This window comes from Tachypleus tridentatus, chromosome 13 (genome assembly GCF_004210375.1).
Source record: "Tachypleus tridentatus isolate NWPU-2018 chromosome 13, ASM421037v1, whole genome shotgun sequence".
NCBI lineage: Eukaryota > Metazoa > Arthropoda > Merostomata > Xiphosura > Limulidae > Tachypleus > Tachypleus tridentatus.
In genome coordinates this window covers 103,388,619-103,409,692 of record NC_134837.1, presented here as the reverse complement: position 1 = coordinate 103,409,692, position 21,074 = coordinate 103,388,619, and the positions used below count along the sequence as shown (strand labels likewise).

Sequence of the window (21,074 nt, the reverse complement as noted above, 5' to 3'; positions counted from 1 at the left end):
CAAATGTTAAAACTTACGAAATGGAATAACACGAGATTGCAAATTAGTTTAAATGCTAATAAACTAGTGTATCAAAATGAAGTTTAGTTCACAGGTCCATAATTCATGGCGTCCAAAAGTGAAAATAGTTTTTAAAACTCTGATGACTTTTTTTGACGCATCGGCTTAACTATGTAGTGGATTATCGGTTATGTTGCCATGACAACGTCAATGACTCACGGAAAATGCTTGCAAAATGGCACGCACGTAAGGACTACGAGTCTAGACAAACGAATGTAGGTTTAACAGAACACAGTGAATCAAAGTAAATTTTACTTATGTTCCATATTGAACTTCAAAAATGAGTCAAGTTTTTCAACTAGTCGAGAACAGATTTCACTTGAATTCCAATCAACAGTCACATATTACGTCTAAAAAAATACGCTATTTTACTCAGTACTGTATGTAGTGCTACGACATACACAATGCATACAGGGGTCAGCAGGGAGATTGACACCCACCTCCCTGTAAAATAAAAATATTTCTTTCTTTATTCATTCAGCAAATGTGTATGAAGTTATTCACTTTACAATTTCACACTGCTTCCCCCCCCTGGAGAAATGTCTGTGGACACCTCTGATCAGGTTTGTTAATTTTATAGTAGAAGTAATGTTTTTCTCAACTTTAAACTTTTGGTCATGCACAGTTCGGTCATGAACTTTAAACTGTCTTACATAATAACCCGTAAGGCTTGAGCGTCTGGATAAGATTCTGGTTCATATCGACCCACCTGCTCTGATAGGAGCGGATACAGCTCGAAACTGCAGCTCTCAGCTGAGCTGGCCGTAGTACTAGATCAGTTGTCCAACATGAAAAAAAATGTTTGTATCTTAAACTATACCTACCATAACACGATCAAACTCTAAATGCTACAACCCAACTGCAAAGCTAAAATAGTCTCAAACCTTCTTTCTTATCAAAATGGTAAAGTCGTGTTTATAAACAACTCTATACAAAATACGGCTAACGAACACTCCAATCGTTTTGTCTTTATAACATGGGCCGGGTGTGGCAGAGTAATCAGTGTGTCCGAAATGTAAATCCGAATATTAGGGGTCACGTCTTATTGCCGCGAAAACACATTCAGCACATTGGAACATGGATGCGTTATAACTGGGGCTGTTAGATTCAACTATTCAGGCAGACGAGAGTAGACTAACAACTGACGTTGGGTGCTATTGAGTAGCTGCTCTCTCCCTGTAAGCCTCAGTTCAAAGGGACGGCTATTTGAAAACCCTTGTACAGAATTCCGGTACTTTATAGATATCTATATTAATTTTTTTATAGCTCTCTAACAGCACAAAATACAAAATTGGTTATACGTGAGGTACTATACAGTATACACTAGGTCGTGAATGAATTTAATAATAATAATAATAAAACACGATATCTGTTACAAGGATACTACCGCATTTCGGTTGCGTCATTGCTGTAAAAGTCACAACTTATCAGTTGTTTAAAGAAGGATCAATAATTATTTATTTATGCAAAAATATTTATGAACGAACCCTGTACCACGGTATCTGACATGAAAATTATAATTAGTGAACATAACGTGCACGACGAGTAAAACGTAAAGCGATCGTATGTAAACACTTGAAGAATTTTGTAAACTTCTGACCAGCCAAGATCTCGTCTGCTTTCTTTACCTTGCAACATGCTCCTATACGCTACGTCTGTGACTGCAAAGACATGAGGCGGGACTTCATGGCGTTTCTTTCCCTTGTATAATTCGATAACCTTCTCTGTGTAAATTGGAAGTCTCTTGTAGGGGTTGATGACAACGCAGAACAGTCCCGAGTAGGTCTGTAAAACGACATCAAACATGTTATGTAACTAATTCATTTACTCTTACGTTAACTTTTGAAAAAAACAGTCTAAGCCTAACGAATGATTAATATACACACACACACACATACATATATATATATATATATATATATATATGTATATAGGCGTCTATATACATATGAACGTATATGTTTACTTATTACACTTCTGTAATAATTAAAATTATTATATTTATTAGGAATAAAAAACACGTTATTTATGGGTGTAGTTTCTAAGATATGTTACTATATATATACGTACATACATACATACATACAGGGTGGCCCGTAAGGCCCTACCCATCCATATGTTAGTTATATTCAATTGCGCATGCATTATAAATTTCTTTTTCCAGAGAAATATGGCCGATGTAAGCATATTTACACTTGAAGAGCGTATTGTGACAAGTACGTAGGTGCATGAGCGCAATGAGAATGAGGGACAGCACACAGATACACTGGATACATAAGATATATGGATGGGAAGAGACTTACGGGCCACCCTGTGTGTGTGTGTGTGTGTGTGTGTGTGTGTGTACACACACACAGCAGCTACGAGATTTAAGTGATTAAAACTTGTACTGGTGTACTGAAAAAAATAAATTGTACTGTTTTTGTTTTATTATGTTGATAACACTTTCAAGTCATGGCTACTGGTCTGTTGCAGTTAGGCGCTAATTTATGGGTGTAGTTTCTAAGATATGTTACTATACCATTATGATCAGCAGCTGCTAGTGTTTAAAACCTTTTCAACAAGATGATATACACATAAGGTGCGGTAAAGGTGTTATAAATCAATCAAGGGAACCGAACGTCACGTTCTTTTAATTAGAGGGTATTTCCTTCTTAAAATAGAATATATTAAAATTCAATCACATTTTTTCATTCCAGTTGTCTAATTTGCATCACATTTTCTGCTTAACAGACACTCATAACAACTGAACGAGATGTACTTCCGCAGGGTCCTCGAAAGTGTTCTGTTTCAAGAACAAATAAAAAACATTTGATTAGTAAATATTTTTATTTCTTGGTTTTGAAGTTCATATATTATGTTGAAGACTACAGCGTGCATAATTCTTCTCGTGATTCACGGCATGCGCAAGTTTTGTTAACGTCACAGTACAAATTGCAACGTTAAGCGTCCCTTATAAGACGTTATTTTAGTGTCTACTAAGTGACTGACAAACAACACATTACTATACAGGGGTGTAAGTACTTAAAACAGGTCACCCAGCGATGCAGCCTTCGGCCCCCATTCGGAGAAATTTACAGCTTAAAAATGTCAGTTTATTGCAACATGAACTCAAAATATTAGGTTGAGGAATAATTCGTGAGCGTTTTTAAATAATTTCATTCAAGCATTACATGCAAGACTATACAATACTTCAATGCATGAACACATTACACCCAAAACATTTATTATGATACTTTATTTCATGTAATACCTAGGTATATAGTATGCATTGTTTTAAACGAAAATGCAAGAAATTAAATTTTCTGGTGTCGAAAATGCTCGATTTTGTCCACTTGACATTCCATTTAATGAGCTGAAAATGAAAGCAAAAATTAAAGACATATGAAAATCAAACATACCATCTATTAGAGCAAAAAATTATCTACCAAATGACATGAAATATTTTGCGAAAGCGTTTCATTTATGAATATATTTTTTTAACTTGAAAAAACGCTCACAAATTATTCCTCAACCCAATACTAAAAATGTTTCAATGTTTATACAGTTGTTTAATAATATATACTACACTTAGCAACGAAACGCAAAGTATCAAACATGTTCAGTGATACTTGTTTTTTCTTTTAAAATATCATGAAATTTAAGTATTTGGTATTTACATTTATACCACAGGGTGTTCGGAAAGTCACTGTGCACTTATATATTTATTAACAATGTTTCAATACAGAATACAGGAGGCAAATACGAATGACAATTATAAACAATGTTGAAAGTTGGCATCAATACAGGCCTGGATCCTTCTTATTTTGTTTCTGAATACTGCTATCAATTGCTGGCTTGAAATAGACTGAATAAAATATGATTACAAAACTGCACAATGACTTTCCGAACACCCTGTAGTTAAGTTACAATTTTTGCTCACTGATGAATTAGTAACTTTTTGTTCAGTAGCAAAAACCTCACTGAACGGTATAATGTCCACATTAATAATCAGTGATGACGAGAAACCCACTTGTTGAATGGTAAACGTACCTTCTATGATACTAGCCCAAACGACGTTTCGACCTATAAATGTCCACATTTATTAACAGTTGTTAATGGTAACGTATTCTGATACTATCCACATTTTTTTTTGTTAATGACATACTTTACCGATGTTAACAAACGGCTAACAAACAGTGCGCTAAGAGGTACTAAGAAGAATTCCTAGATAATACCTGCAAGAACAGTGGTCCTGGTTTGGTACATAAAAATATCAATTATCTAGATACCTCGCATTCAGTTTGTCGAATTAAATGATGTATCTCTCTGGAAAAGTTATTCTGGATAGAGTTAAATTGATAGTAAATTATAGAATCAAATGTTAATCTTTTCTGTAAAGTATCTCAGAGTGAAATAACAGATCTATTATCTCACTGTATATGTTAGGAAATTACTATAGTATTTAATATCACAAATAAACGACGTGCTTAAAACAGAGAAATAATGGTTTCGTACCATGTGAACAAATATAAAGATTACGTACATTATATTAAATAATTTTGTAGTTTCACCATGTTGTTACATTTTATGTCGCCACACCTGGTCATGCTCTGGCGACCGTGAATCGTGACAATATTCCTAGAGCTTAGTTTAATTGCAAAATGCTCCGTCGTAAGGCTGTCACATTCAAAGCACACCCATCTTTCCTGTTGCTTTCTGCAATGCTTTTAATGCACGAGAACGACGTCTATCCAGCCTCCATTTCAATAGTTGAAATGCACAAAAATCTATAGGGACTACATCCGGTAACTTGACTGGTATGTCTTCGTATGGAATGACATGAATATCCGTTTTATTCTCTATCTGCTTGATGTATACGACTGTTACTGAAATGTGTCATAGAAATAATTTTTCATTATGTTGCATACTGTTGCCTGGGTCACGTGAACTAACAGATTTGTGTTCATAGACTTTGCTTACGATAGCTGAGATGCGATTGATTGCAGATATCTTTCTCAATGGTCTTTGTTCCCCAAATTTAACCCATGCTTCATAATTTTTTAATACTACTGAGAACTAGGGATATTCCCGCGTTGTAAATGTTAAATCCCCGACGAGAACGCAGCATTACGATCTGAATGAATATTTTGCGCTAGAAAGGGTTGTTACGTGCTCTTCTCAAGAGCGAACAACTTTGTGATATCACACTAACCTTGAACAACAAACAAATGTCAAGATGTAGTTATTATAAATTCCGTTTAATCGTGAATTTCTATCGGCTGCGAATTTTGTGTGATTTGCTGATATGTATGTTCTAAATAGTTGTAAAGCATAGCGTGTTGAATTTTCTGTGAAATAGAGAAGTATACACGAGGTTAACAATAGATTAATAGATCACTGACTGCTTCAAGTTTGGTCAAAATGTGTTTAGAGTAAAATCGGATTTATTGGTGTATGTATTTGAATGCCAAAAAAAAAAAAAATCATAAATCTTTGCTAAAGTTACGTATAAACAATTTGAAATATGGGCGATATTTGAATGCAACACAAGGGTGGGTGGAGTATTTGTAAACAACACAGCAAAAACATTAAGCCCAGAATCCTGCACGTTGAATAAAAATGATACTAGGTTACTCCTGTTTCAACCACAAATAAAATAAATAAATAATGCACTCAAATCGTTCTCCGAGTGCTATATAGAAAATACGAAACTAGCGTTGAAAGCTGTGGAGTTGATCCTCCTTTGGAGACTACTATTTGTCATATATTGGGGGAATGTTTCTCTAGTTTTTGGTGTCATTGAATCATAAAATATCAAGGTAGATAGCGTAACCACAAAAAAAAACCTCGGCAAATCTAACAAGACTTTTCAAACGTTAAAAATAGACTAAGACATAAGACCAGATTACAGCGTTTGGTCTTTTATGATACAAGTAATAAGTATAGAAACAAAGTCAGGATAAACACAAAAATCCACAGATAAGTAGCCAGTATATATTGAATCTCATAACAAGCTTATGATTATTAGCCCTTAAGACTATATAATACTATTCAGTTTAAATTCCTTTATTCAAATATATTCGTGCAACTGACAGGAATTTAATATTTAACTGGATATAAAAGTTATTCTTGGAAACATTTGGCTACTTGCGTAGGAATTTTTGTATGGTTTTATTTTATTTTGTTTTAATTTTTCTTATAATTCAATGGTACAATATATATTATTAATATCATATCAGTTTTGTCAGTTTCTTCATAACACTTGTAGAATCACCTTAGATATTGATACTATACCATACACTTGGCTACAATAGATTATTAATCATCAGTAGTCATAATCGTGACTCGGACTTAATGTTGAGAAACCAACTGTAAGGAAAGAATATACGGAAAATATATAGCTGTATCATTCCAATATTCATGTTTGCTTTCTTTACGGTACCGCCATTCCTACATCATTTTACGTTTAATTTTTTTTATTACTTGTTTTGTGAAGTTTTTACTGCAGAATGAAAATTAGTGCATTATAGAAATATATTGCTGATATTTTTTTTACTTCATACATAATATAGGGATAGGCTCCCTAAAGACACCGATTGTCTAGTGTACAAAGCATTGAGTGTTCTACATGATACAGTCACGTAATGTTCATCTATTATTGGCTAGTAACTCATTTTTCACCTTATACTTAATATTTTTAAAGGAACACAAAGTAAAGCTAACTTCAAGGGGTAATGATAAAGTCGTTTATATTAAAATTATGAGTTTTAAAGCTTATATTAAGCACTACATTGCTTAGTGACAACATATTCTCAAGTACTCTTAAAATGCTTTACTGCCGTATTAAAGCCATTACAAAACTTGACATTTTTTGGCTATCGTGTAAAAAAAAACACTGACTCTTTAGCTAGTTCTCAGTTATTTGCTTTAGCAATACTTTTCAATGATATTTGGATCTCAAACTGTGAAATACTCGATAACAGGTGCTTAAACAAGGCTGTAACTCAACCTTAGCAGTTATTTTTAAGCATCACAGACTTAATAGATTTAATGCAGCAACCATTTCATCTCTTAGCTCATCCTTACATACTAAGCACTGTCCTCCTTAGTGGTATTCTTTGTTTTTAAAATTTCGCGCAAAGCTACACTAGGGGTATTTGTATTAGCCGTCCCTAATTTAGCAGTGTAAAATTAGAGGGAAGGCAGCTAATCATCACCACTCACCGACAACTCTTGAGCACTATTCCTTTTACCAACGAATAGTAGAGTTGACCGTCACATTATAACGTTCTCACAGCTGAAAGGGCAACCATGTTTGATATGACGAGGTTTGAACCCGCGACCGTCAGATTACGAGTCGAGCGTCTTTACCATCTGGTTATGTCGGGCCTGCTTACTAACACTGTTACCTTGGAAATTGTTACAAAAAGCATTTTGAACAAAGGAGTTTTTGCTGTCTTTATGATATATCATCTACTGCTTGAGCTGTTGGTTTTAGCTTTTTGCTCATGCGTTTCTGGATGGAATTCACGTATTTGTGTGTTAATTACATCAATCCATGGCATGACGTTTTAATCATTATTTTTAACATACTGCTAATAATACAAATATTATCAACTATATAACACTGGATTCGATAATATTCTAAAGATCTTACGAGTGAAAGTAAATATTTAGCAGAACAATATGCATAACTGCATTATCTGCTTCCAGTGCGGATTAGGTTTTTCGTGATACTAAGACTCGCCAGACTAGGTCATTGAAACACTGTTGTAACAACCGTTACGGTGTGATAGGAAGAGCCAGCAGCAACAATGACACCAGATATCACTATCGTTCACAGCTGAAAAATGTCAGATGAATTCTGGGGACGAGAATCACCGTGTGGTATTTTCGTTCATCTTCTGTGTTTTCATAATCGTCATTGATGAAAGGTACTTTAAAAAGTAAGAGTTTACTTACAACTAAGCAATTGCCTTTGTTATTTTCTTTCTGGGAGCATGTCGTTACTGCTAGGATTGGTATATATCGTTAAATTTGAAAGACATAAACGGCCTATTCACACAGTGTTTTAACCCCTATTTAGTGCAGCTTGTTCATAGAACAGTCTGAGCAACCAAGTTCGATTAGCAAACGAACTGAACTAAGTCCACCAGAAGAAGTATTCTTCGCCCGTTTGTTAAAAGAACCGAGTTTAGTTCGCTTGTAGCATTTGAAGATGTCGGTGAGTATTGACAAAATAAGGAAGTGGACCGTTAAAATTAGCTCTAGGTTGTTGTTGTTACCGTGAAAACAAACTCCAGTTCATATCTAAATGAATTTAGCACGTTTATACACATGGCAAGCGTGAGAAATAAACGCATTCATTGATTTTCTTCTCGTTTGTTTTTGGAACATCGTCCAAAGCTACTCGAGGGCTATCTGCGCTAGCTGTCCTTAACTTAGAAGTGAAAGGTTAGAGGTAGAGCAATTAGCCAACATCGACGACTCTTGATCTACGCTTTGCTAAGGAAAAGTAGGACTAACTATCATATTACAACGCAGTCACGGTTGAAAGCGCGGGAATGCTCAGTGACGGGATTCAAACTCAAATAACTATAATATAGAAATTCGAGCGCCCTACACCCCAACCAGTCCATGCCTAGCCCTACATTCATCGAGTCAAATGAACCAAAGTGTGATCATTTGAAACGAACCCAATGCGAATGATGTAAGAGATCGGCTGGTTGTGACCATAGGATCGCTCTTTTTCATAAGCAAATTGATATTTGAATACGAATATAACATTTATTATGATTCAAAGACACAAACACCCATTTTGAAAATAATTTTATAGCTCTGCAGAAGCTAACTGTTACACAAATGTTATTACGAATGTCATATTCTTTATACATGCTTTATAGAACTATTAATATCTAACTGACGATACCATACTTGTAGAATATTTTGTTTTAAAACCAGAAACATGTTGCTGCAAAAAATATAGGAAGCCCTACCGTAATATTTAAAGTAATAATATTTTGTAAATGTAAAATGATGCACTGATGTCAGTGTCAAAAAAAATGTAAACAAGAATATGGGATGACAGTTATAAACAGGTCAACCCAACATAACTTTCAGACTAAAATTTAATGTTGAGCTATTAAAATGCATACTTGATTTTAATATCGGTGCAATTGACAGTTAAGTATTCCTGACTATTAGTATACAGTTTATCACAATATCATAGTCGTGACAGAGTAGGCCTAGGACTTACGACAAGAAGAATCGAGTAAAAAAATGTTTCAACTATAACAGACTTTACAATCTTACTACCATTTCGGTCGATTTATTTTTTAAAGCCACGTAGAGATGATATATGTGTAGCTGTTTCATCCTTACCTTCTCATTTGTATTGCTTATAGCACCGCCATTTTAGATATTTTCACATTTACAAAATGCTTTTATTACTTCTTTTTTTTGACATGTTTACCCCCTTACTAAAAGTTAATTTATTCAATGAATGTGTAATAAGATTTAATTATACCAGCAGAAATGCTTCACTTCTGGTGGCTATTTGTGTTACTAATTACTAATCGTAGTATTCATATCCAATTTAAAAAAATCAGAATGAACACTTTCTAAAATGATTTTTTTTATGAAAAGTACATCACGGGAAAAGTGTTCGAATCGTGCTGCTGTAATGAGAGTACTTTTATTTAAAACTGTCTTCTGTGATAAAGAAATGGTATTGCACATATCGTAGTTATTTTCTCTTTGAATATTGAATACCCAAAGTATGAATTTTTTATAGATTTTTTATTTTTATAGATGGCGCCACATTGTATTATTTCGGTCATGTACATAGATACATATATACATGTTACGTCCATAGTGAGATAGTGAGATGTGTATTGTTTTACACACACACACACACACACACCTTCACCTCCTACATAATATAGGGGGCGGCCTCCTAAAGACGCCTGTATAGGGTACAAAGCATTGAGTATTCAACACGTTATAATCATCTAATATATATGCAAAAACGGCTCGTTTGGGTTGAGAAAATATTTTACATAGAAGAGCGAACAACGTTTCGACCTTCTTCGGTCATCGTCAGGTTCTTTTTTTAAAGGAACGCAGGGTTTCTGTAAGAAAGCTAACTTCAAAGGGTAATGATAACATTGTTTGCACCAGAATTACGATTTAAAACAAAACAAAACATACTACTAAGCGATTACATATTGCACTGCCCAGAACACACATAACGGATTTAGGTTTAAACTGATATTAGTGACGAAGTAGGTGTAGAGTTAAGTCGACTGAAACAAACAAAAAAAGAAGAATGTGGTTGGTTGGTCGTTTGCTGGTTTGGTAACTTAGCGATACCAAAGACGTTGTTTTTAGGCTTGTTTTGTAAAGAAAAAAAGAAAGTGAATGCCAATCAACTTTTAAAAGTAAAACTCTCTGTTACTGATATTTTATAGTGTGCATATTTGTATAACGCCTACCAAGTACGTTGGTTATTCATACGTATAGAATATACAGTCTGTATAATAAAAATAATCACTGACCACTGTATTTTTGAGTATTTTCGTTCAGTAGTGAATTAACATTAATGTTTGCCGTGATAGTATTGTTACCACTAGAAACACTTAAGTATATTATACACAACTTATCACTGGACGAAAAATGAGTTATTCTAACACTGCTGGCCACTAGGATTAAATATTATTACAGAAATACGTGGTGATACGCACATACAATATGCTAATACATAATACTCTAAACGTAAGAAATAATTACGGAAATTAATGGCCGAGAAACACAATAACTATAATTGGTATTACTTACATTTAATCTTACGAAAAAGATATATATATACAATACATGAAAACACCCAAGTGTAAGACTAGGTTCTCTTTCTTTATCATAATGGAAAGTAAAAAAAAAAAAAAAACATGGTTTAACTTCTAAGTCAGATAAAATTATTCCGGTAGAACCAGTAAGGATTGTGTCCATTTAAATGTTGGGACGAGGAAAGGAAGAGATAAAACAATGTTAACTTCACACACGTTTACCATAAAACTCTGGTCTTTATGACATTTAGTACAGAATCGCACGAAAAGGATGGACATTCTCGTATTTTATTCTAAAAAACTGCATATAAAAGATAAAGCTAATTCTAAACTTTCGAAAAAGTCAAACATGTATCCGATGGTCTGTGGTTCGCATCCCTTTACCCCCTCCCATATATAAATATATAGAAACATAAAAGAGTGACAGTAAATTCCAACTAAGAGGTCTGACAAGAATAGCTAAACTACAGAGTCGGAGATGGATTACTTTAACTAGTTGTCCTCCCTCTGGTCTATTACTTCAAATTAGAAACAGCTAACACATATCTCTTGTGCAAAATGTATCAAACAAACAAATACATCTAGCTATCAAACACCAGCCGTAATCAATTACCTTTGTTACCTACTTGCTCAAAGGTAAGCCTTAGGGCTTATAATGCTAAAAGTTTGGGTCCATTCCCTTGGAAGGCACAGCTCAGATATCCTATGCAATGGATAACTTTGCGCTTAAACAATTAAAAAAAAAGCAGCTACCTTGCTACACTTATTTTAGACTGGTATTACTTTGCAGCACTTTCTTCCTAGTTCACACACAGACGTGGGAATACAGCTGAAACCACTGAATTTCTGGACTGCACCCATATATGCAAAGGCCACATTTAAGAGATGAAAAAACAAAACAGCCTCAGCTGCGGTCAGCATGCAACGTTTTCTCGGGGAAAATGCCACTCATTGCTCTTTTTCTCCAAATAAAGAGCCAGTTCTTTCAAACAGATTTCTAACTATTCGCCCTTGCATGCAGCTTAAAGTTTTCTAATTCAGATATGCCATAATCCTAGTAGTACTGGGCAATGTTTTTTTTTTAGAACACACAAACATTATTAAAAAAAAAAAAGAGTGCTTTTATTCTACTTTGTTTCAATACCAATTTTCTTCCGAATTACACCCAATTTTGGCCTGCACGGTGCAAGTTCTGGTTTAAATTTACTACTAACTATTTCAACTAATTTACGTAGTTGTTTACGTTCGTTTGCAAATCCTTCAACACAACAACTCAGAAGTACGTTACTTGAGATTAAATAAATATACATATGTATTTTACATTACACTGTTTATTTCTTTTTTTATACTTTATGAGGCCCTCTATGGTAAGTTTAAGCAGTGGTGAAATGCAAGTGCTTTTTAAACTTTATTGAACAACAATAAATCTTGCAATCCTAAGGCGCTAAAACCAGATAGACCTGATTACTTTACAAACTGATTTAAAACTATACTTTATTGTTGGTTACCTAACGAAATTATCTAAACGAAACAAAGGAACAGCCACAATCAAACGTATTTAATTTCGTAGTTGATCGAGAATTTCTAGTGCAAATAAAAGTCATTTATTCTCCCTCACAAAATTCAATTCACAACTGTTAATACGAATATAAATTAATAGTAAAAAGTAGCCAGTAGTTTATTTTAGAATATCGCGCAAAGCGACACAAAGGTCAAAGTCGTCCCTAATTACGCATTGATAGACTAGACAGAAAACAACAATCCTCGTGTTTATCTTATCTTACTGAATAGTAGAATCTTACAGTCACACTTATGACGCAATCACAGGCCCAAAACGCAGAGCCTGTTTTAGCGGAAAATAGTTCACGAATCATGAACCCTTGGATTCAAAATCCGATTTTGCTAATTACTATTAAATTGTTACGTTCGTCAGTGACATATGAGCGAGATATAGAAAGCTAGACCTTAAACGTTCTTCTGAGGGACAATGATGCCTTGGAACAAAGCGGTTCGGTTATTACGTCTGATATTAAATCCTCAAGAAAAGTAGCTAGAACATCATCTTAATACTTTACACAAAATACTGCGTTACACATTAACTCTAGAACCCTCAGTCTATTAAACAGATTTTTATCTAAACTATTTATACAACTGACTGTATAAATAGCTCATCCATAACTTTGTTGGTTACAGGGTACCCAATAGCATACGAATCCCACATGTAAACAACAAATAATGAATAATGCAACCAATTCCAATAATTAATAATAGGGTCGCCTGTACACCTTACATAAAAAAAAAGAGTCATGTTACTTTTTATTTTCTTTGGAGGGGTCTGTTTATGCCATCGAGCGTTATAGTAGGACCGAACACAAAGGCTGGATGCTGTGTGTTAGAAAACGTTATTCCATTTGAAAAATATAAATAATATTGTAACAAGCTACACATATGTTGTAGTTTAGAAAATGAGCAAAGCAACTTAACATATCTTCCATGTAAGAACAAAAACAATGTACTTGGTCTTTAACTGTGCATTTCAAACGTAAAAGCTATTTGTGAGCTATTTTGTATCCGCATATATCCTTGTTTGTTTGTTTTAGAAGAGGTATCTACACATAGCCATTCCAGATTTTAAAACGATATACTAAAGTGGAATCCAGCTAGTCTACATCACTCAGTGTCGGTCTTGAATTACTCGTGTTTGAATAACTCTTTTCATTCCCATAGTCTCAGAGAGCGGATGGCACTTTCGTGAAAACGGGACGCGAGTTTTCAACTTTCGGATTCCCAGTCCATACACACTAACCGCTAAACTATATCAAGCTCGTTCATCCACAAAAATGGCTCATTTCTTTAAAGCCCATGCTTTGAGGTTTCCGAATTCAAACTTATTATAAAAAAAAAGTCGTAAGTGAAAAGTGGACTTTGTAATTAGAAAACGCCAGTATAAACATTTTGAAACATTCGTTTCGAAAGAATGTGTAATTAGATGTAAAAAAGAATCGCATGTTTTTTGTCGGACGTAAAAATTAACTTATACAGAAGCCAGTGCCTTAGACGAAATAAGTTGTTTTATCTGATGGACATTTGTAATATAAATCTCAAAATGTCGCCAAAGAAGTAAGTTGAATGGTACTGTGACAAGAGTTCCATTTTAATGACCAGTAGCCTGGTCACGTTCGTTTTGTTATACCCAATTAAAATGAATCAAACTATTCTCTCTCTAACAAATTGTAACACAAACATACGTAACCTTGTGTATTCAGTGATTGTATCAACATCTTTTGAAACGTGTCTCCTTCTAATTTTCTTACAGTATTTTTAGAACAAACAGTTCAGTAGGATTTAGAATATATTAATTTACTAAGAGTTTTCTGTTTTACTTCAATCAGTTTTATACTCTGACGGTCGGCACAGCATTTGATCACATCCATTTGTGAGTAGTTTTCTAAATAGTTGACACAACAGTGACATTTTTATAGCAGTGTTCACAAAACTCGACACGTTCAAGTTCGAAAGTCAAACTTTATTTAGAGATATTAATTTTTCACAAACAAAAAGGAATTCTTTGTGTACAAGTTACAGGGTAAGCTAATTTTGTTTACATCATTGGGTAACTTAATCGCCGCTGGTCAGAACCTGTAAAAGACTATCAAACTGCGAAACATTAAGCCTAAAATTATCGATAGAATTCAGAATCTTTTAGCAATGCAATTTAACCACAATATTTCTGAATATTTTTACACGAAACTGTTTGTGGGTCTCGATTTTGTTAGGTAAAGCAATCCAAGAAACATGGGTGATAAAAAAAAATCAAAACTGCCATCACCATGGCAGCTAACCTTATTAATAACAACCTGTGGTTACCCCGTGTATTCTACCCGAAAATAAGAAAGTTGCCATTTTTGTGGTATATTTTTCACATCAAATATTGTAACAAGAAAACAGTAAAATTACTCAACATGATACAATATAGGTTGTGAACTGTCTACAAACAAGTTGATGTGCGAGGGTTAAAAAGAACTAAAGTGTCACATAAGTAGTTAATTCAAAACCAAATAAATCAATTTACTCAAACGTGTTACAGTACAAAGTGAAAATATGCGACAACTCTGAAAACGTCCAGGCGAGCGAATTGTTTTATAAGTGTGTAGCTCACAGATGCTATGGGCCATGAAGACGTAACAACTGCATATTCTTACCGGAAGGCGTAAAATATAAACAAATACGTTTTTTTTTCACATTCGCAACATGATTTCATGTAGAATTGCGATAAATGTTAAAATAAAAATATAATGAAGAAACATCGGAGCAAAACTGTAATCTAAGTTTCATATTGTCACGTGCTCATATATTTAATGTATATACTGGTAAACCTAGCCACCACCCCCAAAAACAAATACTAGGCTTAAAAGTAAGCGATTGATAGTTTCAATATAAATGATCCATAAAAATATCACACAGAAGTGTTTTCATCAATGTAGAATTTGGGTCTAATAATTCTAAACTCCTTTCATTTGAAACATTTAATAAATTTGACTATTTTTTAGAGGTGAAGTGTTAGTTTCATATTTTTTTCACATACCTCTATGATTAAAATCATGTATTTTTATCTATAGTAGTGTTAATCTAAGTAATTAGATTACCTCAGTGACGTAATGCCACAAGATTACCATTTAGCTTTATGAAGCTTAATAGATGGCGCGAACATCAACTGATTTCTGCGGTTTCATACGCGACATAATGTCAATCACCTTTATTTAATTAATTAGAAACATTTTACATAATTATGAAATTATGCGACCAAGAAAACTTATCTTACGTTTCGGCTAACTTGACTTTGTTATCACACGTGTTTGACCTCCAAATAATGTATTTGTTTCATCACAATACTGGATAAAAATTAAAATACTTTTTCGAACTTGCCTGACTTCAAGACGACTGACCCAAATACGAAACAAATAGGTCTCGGACCTTTGAACTCATCGAAACGCTAGTGCCAATTGCATCGCATTATCGTCAACCTAAGTAAACTTTTGTAATAAAAGTTGTATGGTTTTAAAATAATAGATGATAATTCTAAAAATCATATTTGGCATAGTTGAAAATTAAAACATATCGCAAAAAATATTTACATATATTTTATCTATTCAGTTTAAAGACATGAAACATAATAAACTGACTTTTTTTCTCAAAATGCCATTCTTGTTTTTATTTGCTGTTTGTTTTACTGCAGTTTAAGTTTTAATTTAAAAATATATTTGTAAGAATGATTTTCATGCAAAAGTATGTTTAACTTGACTTAAACACACCTAGAAACTTTGTCCATGCCTAAAGCGCCTTTATTTATAATATTAGCCTACGTTCTGTTTACGTTCTATCCTAACCTAGATTGCTAGAATGCTACATTGAACTAATATGACAATGTAAAAAGGATAATATATAAATAAATACATCCACAAGAGACGATATAATAAACTGTATAAAAATAGAAGAAATAGACAATACAGGTAAAGTATGAATAAGGTAAAACTGAAACATGGAACAAGATATGTAGAAAACCAGTCAGTACTACAGAACGTAAGACAGGTATACCCACTTGACACAAACACACTTTGCATAAAACTAGCGAATTTCCGAGTGTGTTTTCTCTACTTTCACCGAATTACTTTCTACAGTACAAGAATATTTACTTAAGTTCTGAAACTTCTCACGTGGTAGTTTATTTCGTACTTGTACCCTCCCCCCGTCTTTTTATTTTTATTACAGATTTTTCAAATTCACAAGTTAATGAAGATTTGGCGGTAATACTTTTTCATAGTTTTTCATCAACTATTCATTAAAACAATAGACTGCTTGATCCGTTATGAATTTCAAGGAAATAATTTATCATTGTTATTTCAGTTCAGTAGGCTATTTTGATAAAACAACAACAAAACAACGAAAAGCCTTCAAATAAAAAAACAAACTAATGGTGGTTATTGTTATTTACTTCGTGAGCCAGTTCACACAGATCTCCTGGATTACTGGTACCACATCTGACAACACATTCACATGAGCAGAAATCCAAGTTCACCAATCCCATCCTTTTGTGTGGTCAAACTATTAAGACGCTCGACTCGTAATCCGAGGTTTGAATCCTCGTTACACTAAACATGCTCACCCTTTCAGCCGTGGAGGCGTTATAATGTTACGGTCAATCCCACTATTCGTTGGTAAAAGAGTAGCCCAAGAGTTGGCGGTGGGTGATGATAACTAGTTGCCTTCCCTCTAGTCTTACACTGCTAAATTAGGGACGGCTGGCACAGATAGCCCTCGTGTAGCTTTGCGCGAAATTCAAAACAAACCAAACCCCCTTTTTTGTATATTACCAAAATTAAACTGATCTATGTTTTAAACGGCAAGATAATAAATAACTTTTTTTATGTAAAGGAACAGCGTGAAATTTTCATATAACAATTTATTGACTAAATTTCACTTAATAATCATGATTAAAATCACGTCTTTTCGAAATATTCTTCTTAAATAGTCCTTTTCGAACTTCAAAACTGTGCAAAATCTGCAACTCAGATGACAAATACAAAATCAGAAAACAAAATAAGAATCCACAGAAACGTAAACAAATATAATTATAGTAACAGATATACACGTAGACGTAACCTTTGGGCAGGTGTCCCGCCATTAATCAAGCAGGGGGACAAAGAATAATTGGACACCCAATATTTTGCCGACAGCAATTTTTTATATTCATTCTCTCTCTCTCTCTCTCTCTATATATATATATATATATATATATATATATATTTGAATAATATTTTAAAGCGGTTTTATTGGTTGTCAGACAAGTTTTATACACTTAAGGCTGTCCCTCCACAATGTTTTGTACTATCAGACATGTCTTATACCGAGATAAATATGAGTAACAAAATCAAGTTATAACAACTTCCAATCCCGTGAAAATAGCGTTCTATTGAGATGGTATGGGGTAATTGTCCACTTTGCCATTTTTTACCATAGGATATAAATTTACTACATCAGCCGTTTCGGGTACGTCGTTCCATTGTATACTGTTACTTATGGAACGTTATTACATAATATCTATAGCAATGTACATTTAAACAATCATGTATGGCATACATATGTTTCAGTAATTTACGTTTTATTTTAATGTTGTATTATTTGAAATACTGCTACTAAGAATAAATTAATCTTAAAAATCAAAAGTAACTAACATATTTTCTCCCAAAAATTCATTTTGTTTTCTAGACATTTTCCAATTTAACTTACACTACTACTAAATGATTTTAAAAGACAACTCCACATTCAAAATAATTATACCTTAAAAACTACCTGCTCTAAGGAAATTAATTTTAATAGACCGTATATAAACTATAAATACTTCGAGAAACATAAATTTCACCCCACAAGTTTGAACAGGGTGTTTCAAATAACTTATTGAAATTGCTCAATATTATTTCCATTGTTCTCAATAAGCACGTGAAATTTATTCCCAAACGCAGCTGTTTCAGGCATCATTTGTTCCAGACAGCCTGATATTAATCCGTGCAATATCCTGTACACTGACACTTATATCATTCAGATAATCAATCTCATGACATCCGTATAGAAAAATTGGGAAGAGAAGTCAAATCAAAAACTAGTAATGTACTTTGCTATTCATTAAAATACTGTTGTAAACTATATTTCTAATTCTATAAATTATTTGCTAACTGTATCATAAACCTATATGGTCTTGAGAGTTTTAATGATTACGTTAATATAGGCCTAGAAAGTCCTCAAGATTTAATGTCAAGTGTCCTTGTACATTCGAAGATAGATTATCAATATGGGATAGTTGTCTCAAGAATAGAGCGAGCTGAAAGGATATCGAGGATATAGTTAAGAGAGTGTAGTTAACCTCAAGATAGAGAGTTAAGTTAGTGTGCATTCATAAAGTACGCGACTCTTGTTTGTATTAAAGAAAAGGTCGTGTTTTTCTAACTTTATTTTCAAAATGTCTAAATCTCTCTCTACCTTGCCCTATAAATTTTTACAACAAAATATTTGTAGCTGTGTTTGCTGTTGCGCTTATTGAGTTAACTTTTACCAGTTGATTTTACGCAAGTTTTGATGTTGTCAGATAAATTTGAATATCATTTGTAACATAGGCCTGCAACACATTATGACAGGGTGCAAACGTTCAAGACGTTTAATGATGAAATTAATTAAACTTGTTCTCGTCACCGGACTTAATATTGAATTATTTTCACACAGCAATTAAAAAAAAACCAACAAAAACCCAATATGTTTGTGAAGATGAAGCACGCAAACTATATTATGTGCAGAATTTTTTGAATAAATTTATTTTGAAGTTAAGATTCACAACGTTCCTCTAGCAAATTTTAGTCTCCTTAGAACCGGTAGTTTTAAAGACATGGAAATTTTAAACACAGATATTTCTTTATAATCACTCCGCATTTATAGCAACTACAAGGTAAAAATATCAGTGTGTATTATGTGTCTAACTTTTTGTGAAAAATATGTAAAATTACAATAAAGCAGTAATTGACTATTCAAATAAAAACTTATCTATTAAAACATGAAACAGATCAAAGTTATTAAGTTTTCAAATTAACGGCACTACTAATATTAAATAATTAAAATACTTACATAGATCAACCCTGAAAAATATCGATCTTTTAAGTTGTGCAAGACAGATGCTTCATTTAAGCATGTCAGTTCGGCCATGTCCTCAACTTTATTATATTTTGGGGGATTTATTCTTTGTACATCGTCCTTGTTTACCACATATCTTTTGCCCGTTTCGATAATTTCTACTTCCAATTCATCTCCACGGTCCACCGTGACACTAGCCGCCACAAACCCGTGTTGTTCGTGAGGTACCCATAACAGTTTCTTTGCTGACCACTGGGCGTGTGCTGCGGGGTCACTAACGCCAATGTTTCGATCTACTACCAAGTATCTTAACTCGGGGTCACTATTCAGGTCTGTGGTAGGATGATCAGTCATTTTGTCAAAATTTTTAGATTTTGCGTGAACTTAGAAAAAAATATAATAAACCTTGCACACGATAAGTAATTTATATTACTGCTAGAAGTAGTAGTAGTATTATAATAGAAATGCGCCTCGATCAGTCAGTGGTGTTCAGTGTTATAAATTCACAGCGATGTTAAAAATTAGGCCTAATCACCGGTACTAACAATTCAAGTATTTAAAAAGACATTAATTTAAGCCATCGGTACTGAAAAAAATAGTTTTAAAATCTGCTAGCTAATTTAATAGCGCTTGCCATCTTCTTTGAACAATGAAACCACAACGACAACAGTTACCTAGCTGAACAAAACCAAAGCCGGTCGAAGATGCAGTCTCCTCGCCTAACATCCAACGCTTGTTCTGTCAGCTTTCTGCGAGCTTGTTATTTTCCTGTAGTCACGTGACAAGAAAGCTCCACTGACATAAGCTTTTCCCGTCTCCCTTTGAATGAGTCACGCTGTAATTTACACACATATTACAATAAAGGTTAGACCTGAGTTGTACTTACTCATTTAGAAAAAAAGGGGTATGTATGCTTTTACTTATTAACTTTGGGCTTACTTATAGAATTATGTTTTTGTTTTTATATGTTCAATATTTAAATCACTCATAATCTTAAATTTATTTACAATTACGAGTCCATGGCACTTCTCAAGAGCAGATTTTTAAATTGCTCTTGTTAAGCGCAAAGCTACACCACACAATAAATTATTGGTGCTGTCGTGCCCATCAGGGGTATCGAAACTCCGTTTTAGCGTTATAAGCCTTCAGGCTTACCACTGAGTTGCTGGAGACTTAAGTTATTGATTAGCTAATATTATATTAAAAAGAAAATTATAACTTTGTTCACTCGTCTCTTGAAATATACCTTGATATATATGTACATAAGTCTTAAATACTTACTGTAATTATTCTTTTTTCTTCTAGCCGAATCTAATAAAAAAAAATTTACTTTATGTATATTTAAGCTTGTAAACATTAAAACTGACAAAATAGAATGCATTGCAAATTGTTACATCAGTTTCACAGCAGAATGGATGATAAATTTCTACATGGTACACACGAACCTTTGTACAACATATTTTATCGATAAATTAAATCAACCTGTTTAATGAAATCGTTTGGCTGTCTGATCCG

At 33.5% G+C, this 21,074-nt stretch overlaps 1 protein-coding gene across 1 annotated transcript in view; it reads right to left on the bottom strand.

Annotated features, from left to right (window-relative positions):
• The window catches only part of LOC143236961 (uncharacterized), a 98,736-nt gene extending 78,437 nt beyond the window's left edge, over positions 1–20,299 (bottom strand). The window contains 2 exon segments of the mRNA XM_076475699.1: positions 1,689–1,845; positions 19,554–20,299. Of these exon segments, the coding sequence (XP_076331814.1) occupies positions 1,689–1,845; positions 19,554–19,913 (517 nt within the window). The 5' untranslated portion in view covers positions 19,914–20,299.
• Positions 20,300–21,074: the final 775 nt, after the last annotated feature.